The 14,197-nt window shown below is 37.5% G+C and overlaps 1 protein-coding gene across 2 annotated transcripts; it reads right to left on the bottom strand.

Annotated features, from left to right (window-relative positions):
* Positions 1-1,257: 1,257 nt before the first annotated feature.
* On the bottom strand, positions 1,258-12,763 carry LOC134316472 (caspase-8-like). Of its 2 annotated transcripts, none has more exons than XM_062996842.1 (6): positions 12,650-12,763; positions 8,969-9,263; positions 8,847-8,866; positions 8,497-8,593; positions 6,888-7,392; positions 1,258-1,670 (listed from the first exon to the last, which is right to left on the bottom strand). In XM_062996842.1, exons 2-6 carry the CDS (start codon positions 9,255-9,257, stop codon positions 1,535-1,537), a joined length of 1,047 nt encoding a protein of 348 aa, XP_062852912.1. In that variant the 5' UTR covers positions 9,258-9,263; positions 12,650-12,763; the 3' UTR covers positions 1,258-1,534. The 2 variants fall into 2 exon arrangements, with proteins under 2 accessions (XP_062852912.1, XP_062852913.1); XM_062996843.1 differs by lacking the exon at positions 12,650-12,763 and adding an exon at positions 12,431-12,447.
* Positions 12,764-14,197: the final 1,434 nt, after the last annotated feature.

Genomic DNA, 14,197 nt, shown 5'->3' with positions numbered 1-14,197 from the left:
AAACATTCATACAACCAAAATGGAATATTAAGGTAATATTATTCTTAGAACATTCCAATACAACGTTCCCAGAACGTTAAATTATGGTTGCAAATGAGGTTTAGGTAACGTTCTATGAACGTATTTATAACTTTAAAAAAACTTTCTGAGAACATCAAGAAAACTGGACAAAATAACGTTGAGGGAACATTCCAATGCAACTTTCCCACAACCAAAATGGAATGTTTGGGGAACGTTCTCAGAACGTAATTTTGTTAGCTGGGAATAACATGGAAGGCAACACCTGCTAGCTCATACTTACATTTGCCAGATTAGTGTGGCTGTGGGTTGCCAGCTCATGAAAAACTGTTCTCCGAGTTCATAAACTCCACTGACCTAAGCACATACACTGCACGAAACCAATTGTGATTTTGATTACTGATTTCAGAGTGCGAAATGTACAGTGAAAGTTGGGAGGTCAACTTTATTGTTTTCTGAGTTTCTGAATTAAACTCAATATTAACTTTATATTTACGAATGCTTACATCATCTCCTGATTTATCTATATTTTGCAATGAACATGCAAGCAAATGTCACAGTCAACAAACCCCCAGCAGTCCAGGTATTTATGTGTTTTATTTCAAGCACACCTGATGCAACTAATGAAGCCCTTAATTAGATGCATTAAGTGTGCTTAAGACAAAACCTGATTTGCAAATGTGTGCTCTTATGGGGGACTTTTTTTAAGGGGGTTGATAAATTCTGAGACCACTAATTATTAAAAGTGGAATTTTATAACCAGTTGTTATATTAATTGTAGTAGTGTTGAGCTATTTAAATTGTTCTTGTTTGGTTTATTGCAAACAGTTGAAATGTTGCTAATAAACCTAATTTGCAATGAGTTTTGAATTATTTTAAATGCAACTGTTCCGTTATTTGTATTGGTAGGGATTTTCATAATCAGTTTTTCAGCATTTTTATCTGCATTTGTCTTACTCATAACCGACTGCAGGCAGAGTAAATAAATGAAATGACGAACCACGATTACAGAATAGAAAAGAGAAATAAGTGAGATTTTGGAGAATAATGCTTTTAATTGTTCCTCTATAAACTGGCCACTGTTTTTGACACTAACTCAAACAGTGCTGCCCGTGTCACTATTAAAAATCATAATTCAGATCACCTCTAAATGTGCAATCCTATTCATTCTTAACAGCAATGACTAATCCCTAAGAACTAATATCACATATTAATACAAATGACACTAAACACACAGTATACTATAAACAAATGCAATAATCTGCATCACTTTATTTCAGTGCATGTTTTGTTTGTATTGAAAATATTCTGCTTGACAGTTTAAGTCTCTTAACACGACCAATAGTACCAAATTATATAAAACTAGAAATACAATTGTTTTGTTACAAATGACTTTAAGACCTCTAATTAAAAGTTTAAAAACCATAAAACTGTTCAAATTATGGAATGAATATTACAACTGGTCTAATGTTTGACTTTGTTCACATTTACACAAAACTTGGCCTTATAGATTCACTCAAGATTTAGTCATTCTTGGCACACGGAACACCAACTTCTTCCTCAAGGTCACTTTGTAAACAGGCATCTGTTTTCCACCTTTCTGGCTGACCTCCTCATTCACACGGAGCAAGATATAATTGATATCCTCGCCTCTGAAATGTAAAAAAAGCAAAGAAATATTTAGGGCAATATGACCATATCAAAAGACAAACATTGGCAGATAAGCAATATATTGATATATAGATAGCAAATGTGTTTCAGTGCTGTTTTAACATGTAATTTTAATACATTAATATAATCAGTGTCAAATAAACAATGAATAAACAGTATATTTATATATTATATATATATATATATATATATATATATATATATATATTAGGGCTGTCGAAGTTAACGCGATAATAACGCATTAACGCAATCTCAATTTAACGCGATTTAAAAAAATAGTGCCGTTAACGCAAATACTATTTGGCCCTGCGAGTCATCCGTAGTTCATGTTGAGCAGACCTGGGCATTGTACGGCCCGCGAGACATCCCCAACCGGCCCGCATGAGATTCGTGGCAATTAAAAATTTGATGTGAATAAATGTACATCATACATGCAATACAACAGGATTGATTTTGACGGGAGCGCTATGTCTTTAAATATCCGCAAGTTTGGATTTACGTGTGTGCGAGTGTATCCGCTTCACTGTAATGCGAACAGAACTGAGTGTGACTGACGGTCGAGTTTTTAACAAGACGTGAACTTCTGATTTATTTATTTACTGAAGTCAGATGTAAAGCTGTTTAACGATCAGAATTTAGGCTCTAAATTGCTGTTATGGTACTAAACAGAGCAATATAAGAACATGAACGATGCAGAGCGTCACACCTGAAGCTTCACTAACTAAACTGCAAAAGCAACACGGACTTTTTATAAAGTTTAACACATCCAGAACTGAAGCAGTCAGGACCAGCTCTGTGATTTTAATAAGAAAATCCAACAGTAACAAAGGACTGAAAAACAAATGAGGTAATTAGACTCAAAAGAAAAAAGTGTAAAGTTTAAAAACCTGCACATTTTGTTCACATTTGTTTTTGTTTTTTTGCATTTGTTTGTATAAATAGTGAAATAATGTTGATGTTTTTACTCTGCTTAATTCTAATTTTCTGATTGTAACATCTAAACATTAACAGCTTATTAGAACTGTACAATTTACTGCTTTTCATAAAGAGTGGGCAGTTGTAGCCTAGTGCTTAAGGTACTGGAGTAGTAATTAGAAGGTCGCTGGTTCAAGCCCCGCCACTGCCAGGTTGCTGCTGTTGGGCCCTTGAGCAAGGCCCTTAACCCTCAATTGCTCAGACTGTATACTGTAACTGTAATGTAAATTGCTGTGGATAAAGACATCTGCTAAATGCTGAAAATGTAAATATAAATAAAGAGATTAAATTAATATTCAGCAGAATTAAGTTCACCTTATTGGTCCGGCCCTCCACAACAGTCCCAGTTTCTTATGTGGCCCCTTGGAAAATGTAATTGCCCACCCCTGTATTACTGCCTAGTATGAGAGTGAATAAAACTCCCTTACAGTTTTCTCTTGTCCCAGCAGTTTTTAACATAAGTACATTTAGCATAAAATGTGTTCACCATTTTAATGGTAACATTTCACTTAAAAATCCTTGTTTTCTTCTTTTTTTTAAAAATGCGATTAATCGCGATTAACTATATGAAATTCTGAGATTAATCGCGATTAAAAATTTTAATCGTTTGACAGCCCTAATATATATATATATATATATATATATATATATATATATATATATATATATATATATATATACAGTGTATCACAAAAGTCAGTACACCCCTCACATTTCTGCAGATATTTAAGTATATCTTTTCATGGGACAACACTGACAAAATGACACTTTGACACAATGAAAAGTAGTCTGTGTGCAGCTTATATAACAGTGTAAATTTATTCTTCCCTCAAAATAACTCAATATACAGCCATTAATGTCTAAACCACCGGCAACAAAAGTGAGTACACCCCTAAGAGACTACACCCCTAAATGTCCAAATTGATTGCTTGTCATTTTCCCTCCAAAATGTCATGTGACTCGTTAGTGTTACTAGGTCTCAGGTGTGCATAGGGAGCAGGTGTGTTCAATTTAGTAGTACAGCTCTCACACTCTCTCATACTGGTCACTGAAAGTTCCAACATGGCACCTCATGGCAAAGAACTCTCTGAGGATCTTAAAAGACGAATTGTTGCGCTACATGAAGATGGCCAAGGCTACAAGAAGATTGCCAACACCCTGAAACTGAGCTGCAGCACAGTGGCCAAGATCATCCAGCGTTTTAAAAGAGCAGGGTCCACTCAGAACAGACCTCGCGTTGGTCGTCCAAAGAAGCTGAGTGCACGTGCTCAGCGTCACATCCAACTGCTGTCTTTGAAAGATAGGCGCAGGAGTGCTGTCAGCATTGCTGCAGAGATTGAAAAGGTGGGGGGTCAGCCTGTCAGTGCTCAGACCATACGCCACACACTACATCAAATTGGTCTGCATGGCTGTCACCCCAGAAGTCTTCTTCTGAAGTCTCTACACAAGAAAGCCCGCAAACAGTTTGCTGAAGACATGTCAACAAAGGACATGGATTACTGAGGGAGTTACATTTCATTGAGGGACACATGAACTCCAATATGTACTGTGAAATACTGAAGCAGAGCATGATCCCCTCCCTCCGGAAACTGGGTCGCAGGGCAGTGTTCCAGCATGATAATGACCCCAAACACACCTCTAAGACGACCACTGCTTTATTGAAGAGGCTGAGGGTAAAGGTGATGGACTGGCCAAGCATGTCTCCAGACCTAAACCCAATAGAACATCTTTGGGGCATCCTCAAGCGGAAGGTGGAGAAGCGCAAAGTCTCGAATATCCGCCAGCTCCGTGATGTCGTCATGGAGGAGTGGAAAAGCATTCCAGTGGCAACCTGTGAAGCTCTGGTAAACTCCATGCCCAGGAGAGTTAAGGCAGTTCTGGGAAAGAATGGTAGCCACACAAAATATTGACACTTCAGGAACTTTCACTAAGGGGTGTACTCACTTTTGTTGCCGGTGGTTTAGACATTAATGGCTGTATATTGAGTTATTTTGAGGGAAGAATAAATTTACACTGTTATATAAGCTGCACACAGACTACTTTTCATTGTGTCAAAGTGTCATTTTGTCAGTGTTGTCCCATGAAAAGATATACTTAAATATCTGCAGAAATGTGAGGGGTGTACTCACTTTTTGTGATACACTGTATATATACAGTATATACAGTGTATCACAAAAGTGAGTACACCCCTCACATTTCTGCAAATATTTTATTATATCTTTTCATGGGACAACACTATAGAAATAAAACTTGGATATAACTTAGAGTAGTCAGTGTACAGCTTGTATAGCAGTGTAGATTTACTGTCTTCTGAAAATAACTCAACACACAGCCATTAATATCTAAATGGCTTGCAACATAAGTGAGTACACCCCACAGTGAACATGTCCAAATTGTGCCCAAAGTGTCAATATTTTGTGTGACCACCATTATTATCCAGCACTGCCTTAACCCTCCTGGGCATGGAATTCACCAGAGCTGCACAGGTTGCTACTGGAATCCTCTTCCACTCCTCCATGATGACATCACGGAGCTGGTGGATGACCTTGAACACCTTCCACTTGAGGATGCGCCACAGGTGCTCAATTGGGTTTAGTCCATCACCTTTACCTTCAGCTTCCTCAGCAAGGCAGTTGTCATCTTGGAGGTTGTATTTGGGGTCGTTATCCTGTTGGAAAACTGCCATGAGGCCCAGTTTTTGAAGGGAGGGGATCATGCTCTGTTTCAGAATGTCACAGTACATGTTGGAATTCATGTTTCCCTCAATGAACTGCAGCTCCCCAGTGCCGGCAACACTCATGCAGCCCAAGACCATGATGCTACCACCACCATGCTTGACTGTAGGCAAGATACAGTTGTCTTGGTACTTCTCACCAGGGCGCCGCCACACATGCTGGACACCATCTGAGCCAAACAAGTTTATCTTGGTCTCGTCAGACCACAGGGCATTCCAGTAATCCATGTTCTTGGACTGCTTGTCTTCAGCAAACTGTTTGCTGGCTTTTTTGTGCGTCAGCTTCCTTCTGGGATGACGACCATGCAGACCGAGTTGATGCAGTGTGCGGCGTATGGTCTGAGCACTGACAGGCTGACCTCCCACGTCTTCAACCTCTGCAGCAATGCTGGCAGCACTCATGCGTCTATTTTTTAAAGCCATCCTCTGGATATGACGCCGAACACGTGGACTCAACTTCTTTGGTCGACCCTGGCGAAGCCTGTTCCGAGTGGAACCTGTCCTGGAAATGTGAGGGGTGTACTCACTTTTGTGATACACTGTATATACACACACACAATGATCAGCCATAACATTAAAACCACCTCCTTGTTTCTACACTCGCTGTTCATATTATCAGCTCCACTCACCATACAGAAGCACTTTGTAGTTTTACAATTACTGACTGTTATCCATCTGTTTCTCTGCATGCTTTGTTAGCCCCCTTTCATGCTGTTCTTCAATGTTCAGGACCCCTGCAGGACCACTACAGAGTACATATTATTTAGGTGGTGGATCTCAGCACCCCAGTGACACTGACATGGTGGTGGTGTGTTAGTGTGTGTAGTGCTGGTAGATCAGACACAGACACAGTAGATCAGACACAGCAATGCTGCTGGAGTTTTTAAACATCTCACTGTCACTGCTGGACTGAGAACAGTCCACCAACCAAAAACATCCAGCCAACATCGCCCCACGGGCAGCGTCCTGTGACCACTGATGAAGGTCTAGAAGATGACCAACTCATATAGCAGCAATAGATGAGCGATCGTCTCTGACTTTACATCTACAAGTTGGACCAACTAGGTAGGAGTGTGTAATAGAGTGGACAGTGAGTGGACATGGTATTTAAAAACTCCAGCAGTGCTGCTGTGTCTTATCCACTCATACCAGCACAACACACACTAACACACCACCACCATGTCAGTGTCAATGCAGTGTTCAGAATGATCCAACACCCAAATAATACCTGCTCTGTAGTGATCCTGGGAGAGTCCTGACCATTGAAGAACAGCGTGAAAAGGGGCTAACAAAGCATGCAGAGAAACAAATGGACTACAGTCAGTTATTGTAGAACTACAAAGTGCTTCTATATGGTAAGTTGAGCTGATAATATGAACAGCGAGTGTAGAAACAAGGAGGTGGTTTTAATGTTATGTCTGATCAGTTCATATATATATATATATATATATATATATATATGTATTTTTATATATTTGTTTATACTTACTTTGGACAGTGTGCTCTTAGTTGACTACATAAAGCGTGGATAAACCAGCTGCCTGAAACTATGTCTCTCAGTGAATAGTATCCTTTAACGGTGGACCTCACCACAAGAAAATCTGCATCAGCCGGGATGGAGATCACTTGAACAGCATCTGTGTATAAGTCTGCTTCCTCTTTCATTTCTGCAAGGCTATCAGCTTGAACCTGAACTGGTTTTTGGAACTGTTTTCCGCGGCAGGCCTGGATGAAGAACACTTTAGGTTTATCGATGAGACCCTGGCAGGACGTTCCACAAAATGGACGAAATATGTCATCCTTGGACACAGTTCCTCCGTCTATTCCAAGTACACCATCAATAGATCCATGGCTGAGGATGCAACATACGAAACAACCACCAGCATGTTCTTCCTGGCTCAGGCTCTTAAGTACATCCCTCATCTGTGCTGCAGTTTGGTTTTTGTAAGCCCTCACGGTGAAACCCAGCCATTCAAACACCTCTTTAAGAGAATCTGTTAGCCAGAAAAAAAAACAGGCAGCAGGTTACATTAAAACAAACAAAAAGCAACTGTTGTATTCTGCCTTAAAATGGTATTTAAATATTTGTTTCGCATAAATCCTCACAAGTTGGAATTTGTATTCACTTGTAAAATATTTTTTACAGTTGGACACTGGATGTAGCCATTTAAGAGCATACATTTTCTTATTTATAAAAAACTACATTATTAATTTCAGTCAGTGTGCAAAAACTTTCTTTTTAGTTAACAATTTGTAGCATAGGGTATGCCAAGATCACTCCATATTGTGCATTATTTATTTATCCAACAACACAGACAGTATTGCCAGTTTTTATTGTTCTGGCAAAAAGCACATCGCTTTATTAGAAGATTTAGGCCCTGATTTGCTATTTAATCATTGCCATATAAACTCCCTAGCACACAAGTACAATGCTTGAATAATGTGTGGAGTATAAAATAAATTGCAGTTACTACACTCACAGTGAGGGAAAACATACACCGATTAGGCATAACATTATGACCACCTTCCTAATATTCTGTTGGTCCCCCTTTTGCTGCCAAAACAGCCCTGACCTGTCAAGGCATGGACTCCACTAGACCCTGAAGGTGTGCTGTGGTATCTGGCACCAAGATGTTAGCAGCAGATCCTTTAACTCCTGTAAGTTGTGAGGTGGGGCCTCCATGGATCGAACTTATTTGTCCAGCACATCCCACAGATGCTAGATTGGATTGAGATCTGGGGAATTTGGAGGCCAAGTCATCACCTCAAACTCATTGTTGTGCTTCTTAAACCATTCCTGAACCATTTGATAAGAGTTGATAAAAAGTTGATAATACACATTCAGCTAAAGGTCATGCAAAAAGCATATTGTTTAATACTGTTTATTATTGGGGAAATACACCATAGAGACATTTTATAAGTTGTGATTAGGATTAGCAGTAATTCTGAAACTGACTGTGTATGTGTCTTTATGAATTGTGAAAAACAGTGATTGTAATAAGAGCAGTGCATTAAATTTATTCTAGGAAGATCATTAGCAGTGTTAACATTTTATAGGCCTGCTACACACTTTTAAAATTACACATAAAACTACTAACCTTCATCTGCATTTGATCCTTGTCTTGGTGGAACAAAGTCTACATTGTTAATGATCACACAGAGACCACGCTTGTCAGTCATCTTGTATTCACTGGCCTGCAAACAGAGATTTCTTTAGTAAAACACTGTGCGTTCCACCTTTCTACTGACATCCTAAATCAGGAACGTCTACTTTGGTTCTTCAGGACCAGAGTGAAGTACATTGTACTAAAAGTCCTACTAAAGTATGTAATTGAGTTGAATGTGGTTAGTTAAAGCAGGGAATTTAACAACCTGGACCATACAGACCAAAGTATGATACACCATAGTGTATATAGTGTATAATAAAGTGATCTGTGTTTTAAATCACCTCTTCAACAGCTGCCGTATCTGGAAAAAACAACACCAAATACAGATGTGTCAAAATGTTGCTATATTCAGTTTACAGATTAAAAAGTCACTTTGACTGCCAAACCAAATAATTGCTCATACCTAGTGGTAGAGATGGGGGCAAGAAAAGCTTCCTAAGCTGAGGGAAATTCTCCTGAAGGTCTTGGCATTGCAGGAGGTTCTCAAATCTGAGACATGTCTCGTTGCCCTTGTTCATCACTTTGTCTAGAAGATTTGTTACAATGTATTCCCGGGTGTGGTTGAGGTGGTTAAGATTGTTGTATTCACGCCTGGTGAGTATATTTTCCTGCTGGGCAAAATTTAAGATGATGCTGGCATCCGTGGACAAAGTGTCAATGAGGAAGACCTTGTTCTTTCGCAAAGACTCCATGTCTGTCTGTAAAATAAAACTGAATGTGAGTGACTGTTGTTTAAAGATAAACTGAACATTTATTACATTCATCCAGACTTAGAATGGACTGCACACAGCTTCATATAGTGCAAAACTAATCGACAAATGATTCTATGACCCACTAGATGATTAATTTAATGTTTTTTTTTTTTTTATATATATTTGGTTTAGTTTTAATTTAGTTTGTTTCTAATACTTTAGCCCAAGCTTTAAGAGCAATCTTATTAAGGGATATTATTTATCATTAGAATCTGATGAAGGTATATTAACTATCATTGTTATTATAAATATGTACTGTGTGTACTATGTATTGTATTATAGTATGCATTTTGAATATGTCTGCTTTGTAAGCATTATTTTCTTTAGATATTTACTATTCTTATATTTGACTAGGTATTATATTTTAGTTACATTACACTTTTAATCTTATACTATAATTAAAAATTACTTACCATGCAAACACCATTTTCTATAGAAGTTGTAAAAAATACACAAGACTGTATGATAGGCTAATTGTCTGGAATCTACTGTATATTTAACTGACAAAAGTACAAAGAAACAACTTTTATTGTTCTTAATCGTAATTGTTATTAATATTGTAATTAATCTTTTAATGTCTTTCAATGGAAACGCTTCCACCTAGAAAAAATTAAAACTCAACAAGGTGCAGATGAGGAATTTATATGTCAGTCATCTGTACCTCTGTGTCTCTTTTGCTGGCCATAAATGGCAACACAGAAGAGTGTGATTCTGTAACTGTCCTCACACTGTCGTCCCTCATGCTTATATGGTTTATTCTGTTTGATTTGGTTTGTTTTAAAGTTTGAGTTTAAAGAATGACCTGAAGTTACACTGGTAACCTAAAGGGACAGTGGTAGCCTAGTGGGTAGAGCTTTGGGCTATTAACTGAAAGATTGAGAGTTCAAATCCCAGCTCTGCCATGCAGCCACTAGGACCTTGAGCAAGGCCCTTAACCTTCTCTGTTCCAGGGGCACCATACGATGGCTGACCCTGCGCTCTGACCACAGCTTCCAAACAAGCTGAGATATGTGAAGAACTAATTTTGTTGTACTGTACATCTGTAAATGTATATATGACAAATAAAGGCATTCTAAAGTTAAACAATTAGAAGCACTCAAATCACTATGAGAAAGACCAGAGAATATACCTTATATGGTCAAAAGTATGTAATAAAATAAGAAATATGAAATAAAAAAAGAAAGAAGGCACTTCAATGCCCCCTGAAACCTATAGTGCCCCCTGAAACCTGGCCTATAGTGACCTGGCAAATAAGCATGATACTGTAAAATTTGGATAAAACATGAAAAGGCATAAAAAATTAATAAAATGTTTTTAAAGTCCATTTTGTTAAAGTTTTCCAGAAGTGCAGATATTTGTGGAGAGGACTGATCAATAGTACTGTTACATCACTTTTAATATACTGAAGTTAAATTTTATTAGGATAGTAATTCAATTTTACTTAGACACAATGCTATTTCTACAATTCAATTTGGATTTCTTATAAGTTACATTTTACTTAGGATACGTTTGTGCTTTCCTTACAAAACTATTGTTAATTTTAACTTTAGATGCAGTACTATAGTTACCTTTTACTTTAGATATTCAAAACATACCATACGACTTTGATATTACAACATTATTATATTACACTTTCATTTAGATACAACACTACTGTTACATTTCTATTACATTGTTAAATATCACTTTAGATATTTGCGATTTAAGGTATGATATGCAGCAGAAACAGAACAAAATACAGCAAGTTTAAGGTGCTAATTAGGCAATGTAAAGGAACTTACGTAGTAAAAGTTCTTCCCTATTTAATTTAGGCTGGTGGAATAAAATAAACTGGTGCTTTCTGAGCTCACATAATGCCACTGGTATCATACATAATTAAACATCAGGTAACAGAAACCTGGTAGTAGGCTGAAGAAGCCCAGAAACTAAACCGCACAGGTGTGGAGAGGACTTCCAACATTACTGCTTCTGCACTGAGGTAAATGTAAAGACAATACAATAATTTTATTTAACTATGCTACATACAGTAAATTCAGAAGGTATTCAGCACTTTTTGCCTTTTATTGTGATTTTAAATAGATACAATTGTCATTTTACCCATCAGTCTACAGCTAAACACAATGATTAAAATTAATATTAAATGTAATTAATTATTAATTAAATTAATTTGGTCAGATGTAGTCTGTTTGTTATCACTAAGATGTGTCTAGACTAAACCTGAACTATACGTACTAAATCAACTTGAATTATACGTACTAAAATGGCAGCAGTGTTATTGATTAACTCCAGGCTCTTATCTGTTCAGAATGTTTGTGGTTAACTTATGTTACTGCTAGGTGTGACTACATCTTCTATAACAGAGCTTTACACAACTTTATTAGTCTCATTGTGAAACTACAAACAGAAACCTGGATTGTGAAGGCCAAGGTTGTGGAGTGTCACATATCTGGCAATTAGTTGGGCATTTTAGCTTCAAGCATCTTTGTTATTTCCACTGTTCAAATATTAAGCTTCCTAAAAAGATATTTAATCTAAAACTAATAAAATAAAACTCGATAGGTGTGGAGGTCTAATAAACTAGCCCAGCACCTCTGAGACCCTGGTTAAAATCTCATTGGTGCTATCAGCCAGCCAGGCATCTACACAGACACGATTGACTGTTGTGTGATTGGAGTGATGGTTGGAGCCCTGTGATGGGTTAGCGCAGTGTTCAGGTTATTCCTGCCTTGCGCCCATTGTTTTCTGGAGAAACCGGACCACTCGCGACCCTGACCAGGATGATGCATGTGATAAAAATCAACGGAACAATAACATATATGATAACTACTCATAGTTTAACACAATTTAATGTAAAAAAGAATGTTAGATGATGGTCAGCAGGATCTATAGTAGCTGTTTAACACGGCACATGATAAGGGCTGCACTGTGAAGGTGCGATGGAACAATCTGTGGTTAAAATTATTACAATCCTTAATCTATGGAGACTTCGGAGACTATATATGTATTATATAATCTAATCTATAATAATATAATATGTAATAGTATTATATATAATGTCATATATAATATATCAACAGTAAGTTTGTATAATATCGACAAAGCAGAGCGCACACCGTCTCTTATCCAGGAAGCTGCTGAGCTGTATCTCAATCCTCACCCGCTACCCTACATAGAGTACCTTATATAACCCTTCATCACTTGTGGAGATTTATTTAGAATATAGGATGTTATTTTTATATAATCATATTTTTAGTTTTCTTACTCTTTCTACCGACTTTGGTTAACGGTGAAATAGTGCAAATATGACTAATAAAAATGTTGACTTTACACACCTTAAATCCCGAGAGCAAACGCGGCAAAATTCTGAAGGTTGCAAAAATAGCTGAACAAAATTCTCAAATGTCGGTCTGCTTAACTTTCTTCAGCTTCTTTTCCTTGAAGTTGGCTGTAACAATTCTAGCAATTCACTACAAACAGAAACTGAAAAGCTTCCTAATAGGGTCGTTCTTTTGGGTATCAGATTACTGAGGTTGCCAGGTCAATTAAAATTGCGTATCAACGTTGGTAAACTGTCCCACTTCCAACATTTGTACGATTTATTTAATTATTTATTTGGATTTTAACGTCCTGTTTTACATACTTTGGTTACATTTATGACAGAAGTTACAGGTTACACAAGATTTATCAGTTCAAGTCTTTAATGTCACCACACTTGCATGTCTTTTGACTGTGGGAGGAAATCCGGAGCTCCCAGAGGAAACCCACGCAGACTCGGGGAGAACATGCAAACTCCACACAGAAAGTAATCAAACTCAGGACCTTCTTGCTGTGAGGCGACAGTGCTACCCACCAAACTATGGTGTCGGCACCAACATTTGTATGACACTCATTATTATGTTTACTGATTATAATTAGGATTACTGAATAGATGTTGGAGTTAGATCTACGGGTAGATCCCCAAAATGCTACACATGAACAACATACCACAAATATCTTGGTACAGTTATACACATATACTACAAGCTGACTACAAAAAACATTACCTGTAATATTAGACTAAGAAGATGTTAATATACAGAGCACTGTATTATTTGTGTTTTCACATTTTCACACATGCCAAACATGCCAGAATTGCCTTCTCCATACATTTTCAAAAATGGTTTATTAAGTATAAAATAACTGTTTGTTAACAGTTGACATTCTAAAAGTTGAGTTTATTAATTTAAAAAAATTAAATGTATAATTGCTATCAAAATGTAGCTAAATGTAGCAATTCTAATCTTTTGCATACTATAAATCATCAGATTTTATACTGATTTGTCATTTTATGTTTGTGCTATGTGTCATTTTGTACTATTGTGCTGGAAGTAGCCATTAGAATGCAAAAGTCTAGGATAAATGAATACACACAGTCAGCAACAAACTTCAGATAGGCAGTGAAAACACCTGTTTTAAAACTTTCCACAGGCAATCAAGTAATCGGGTGAACAGGTCCCATTGTAACTAAATGAGCATTAATGAGGGGATAAGTCGAGTATTACTGCTTCTGTCATAAATAAAACAACTGGTTTTAATAATACTTTGGAAAAACGTAGGTAAAAACAGTTTACTGCATCTTTGGGAGGCACGGTGGCTAAGTGGGTAGCACTGTCGCCTCACAGCAAGAGAGTCCTGGGTTCGATCACCAGGTGGGGTGGTCCGGGTCCTTTCTGTGTGGAGTTTGCATGTTCTCCCCGTGTCTGCGTGGTTTCCTCCGGGTGCTCCGGTTTCCTCCGACAGTCCAAAGACATGCAAGTGAGGTGAATTGAAGACACTCAATTGTCCAAGACTGTGTTTGATATAAACTTGTGTGAAGTAATTAACCTTGTGTAATGAGTAAC

This window comes from Trichomycterus rosablanca, chromosome 6 (genome assembly GCF_030014385.1).
Source record: "Trichomycterus rosablanca isolate fTriRos1 chromosome 6, fTriRos1.hap1, whole genome shotgun sequence".
Classification (NCBI taxonomy): domain Eukaryota; kingdom Metazoa; phylum Chordata; class Actinopteri; order Siluriformes; family Trichomycteridae; genus Trichomycterus; species Trichomycterus rosablanca.
Note: the sequence above shows the minus strand (reverse complement) of the source record. Positions and strands in the feature narration are given on the sequence as shown.

What these genes read in the sequence shown, in the direction of transcription:
- LOC134316472 (XM_062996842.1), bottom strand. Translation starts at nt 9,257, where the DNA reads ATGGAGTCTTTGCGAAAGAACAAGGTCTTCCTCATTGACACTTTGTCC. An exon ending in AGGATCAAATGCAGATGAAG is followed by an intron (nt 7,393 to 8,496) that starts GTTAGTAGTTTT and finishes TCTGGCTAACAG; the next exon opens with ATTCTCTTAAAGAGGTGTTT. An exon ending in CTAAGAGCACACTGTCCAAA is followed by an intron (nt 1,671 to 6,887) that starts GTAAGTATAAAC and finishes TTTACATTTCAG; the next exon opens with AGGCGAGGATATCAATTATA.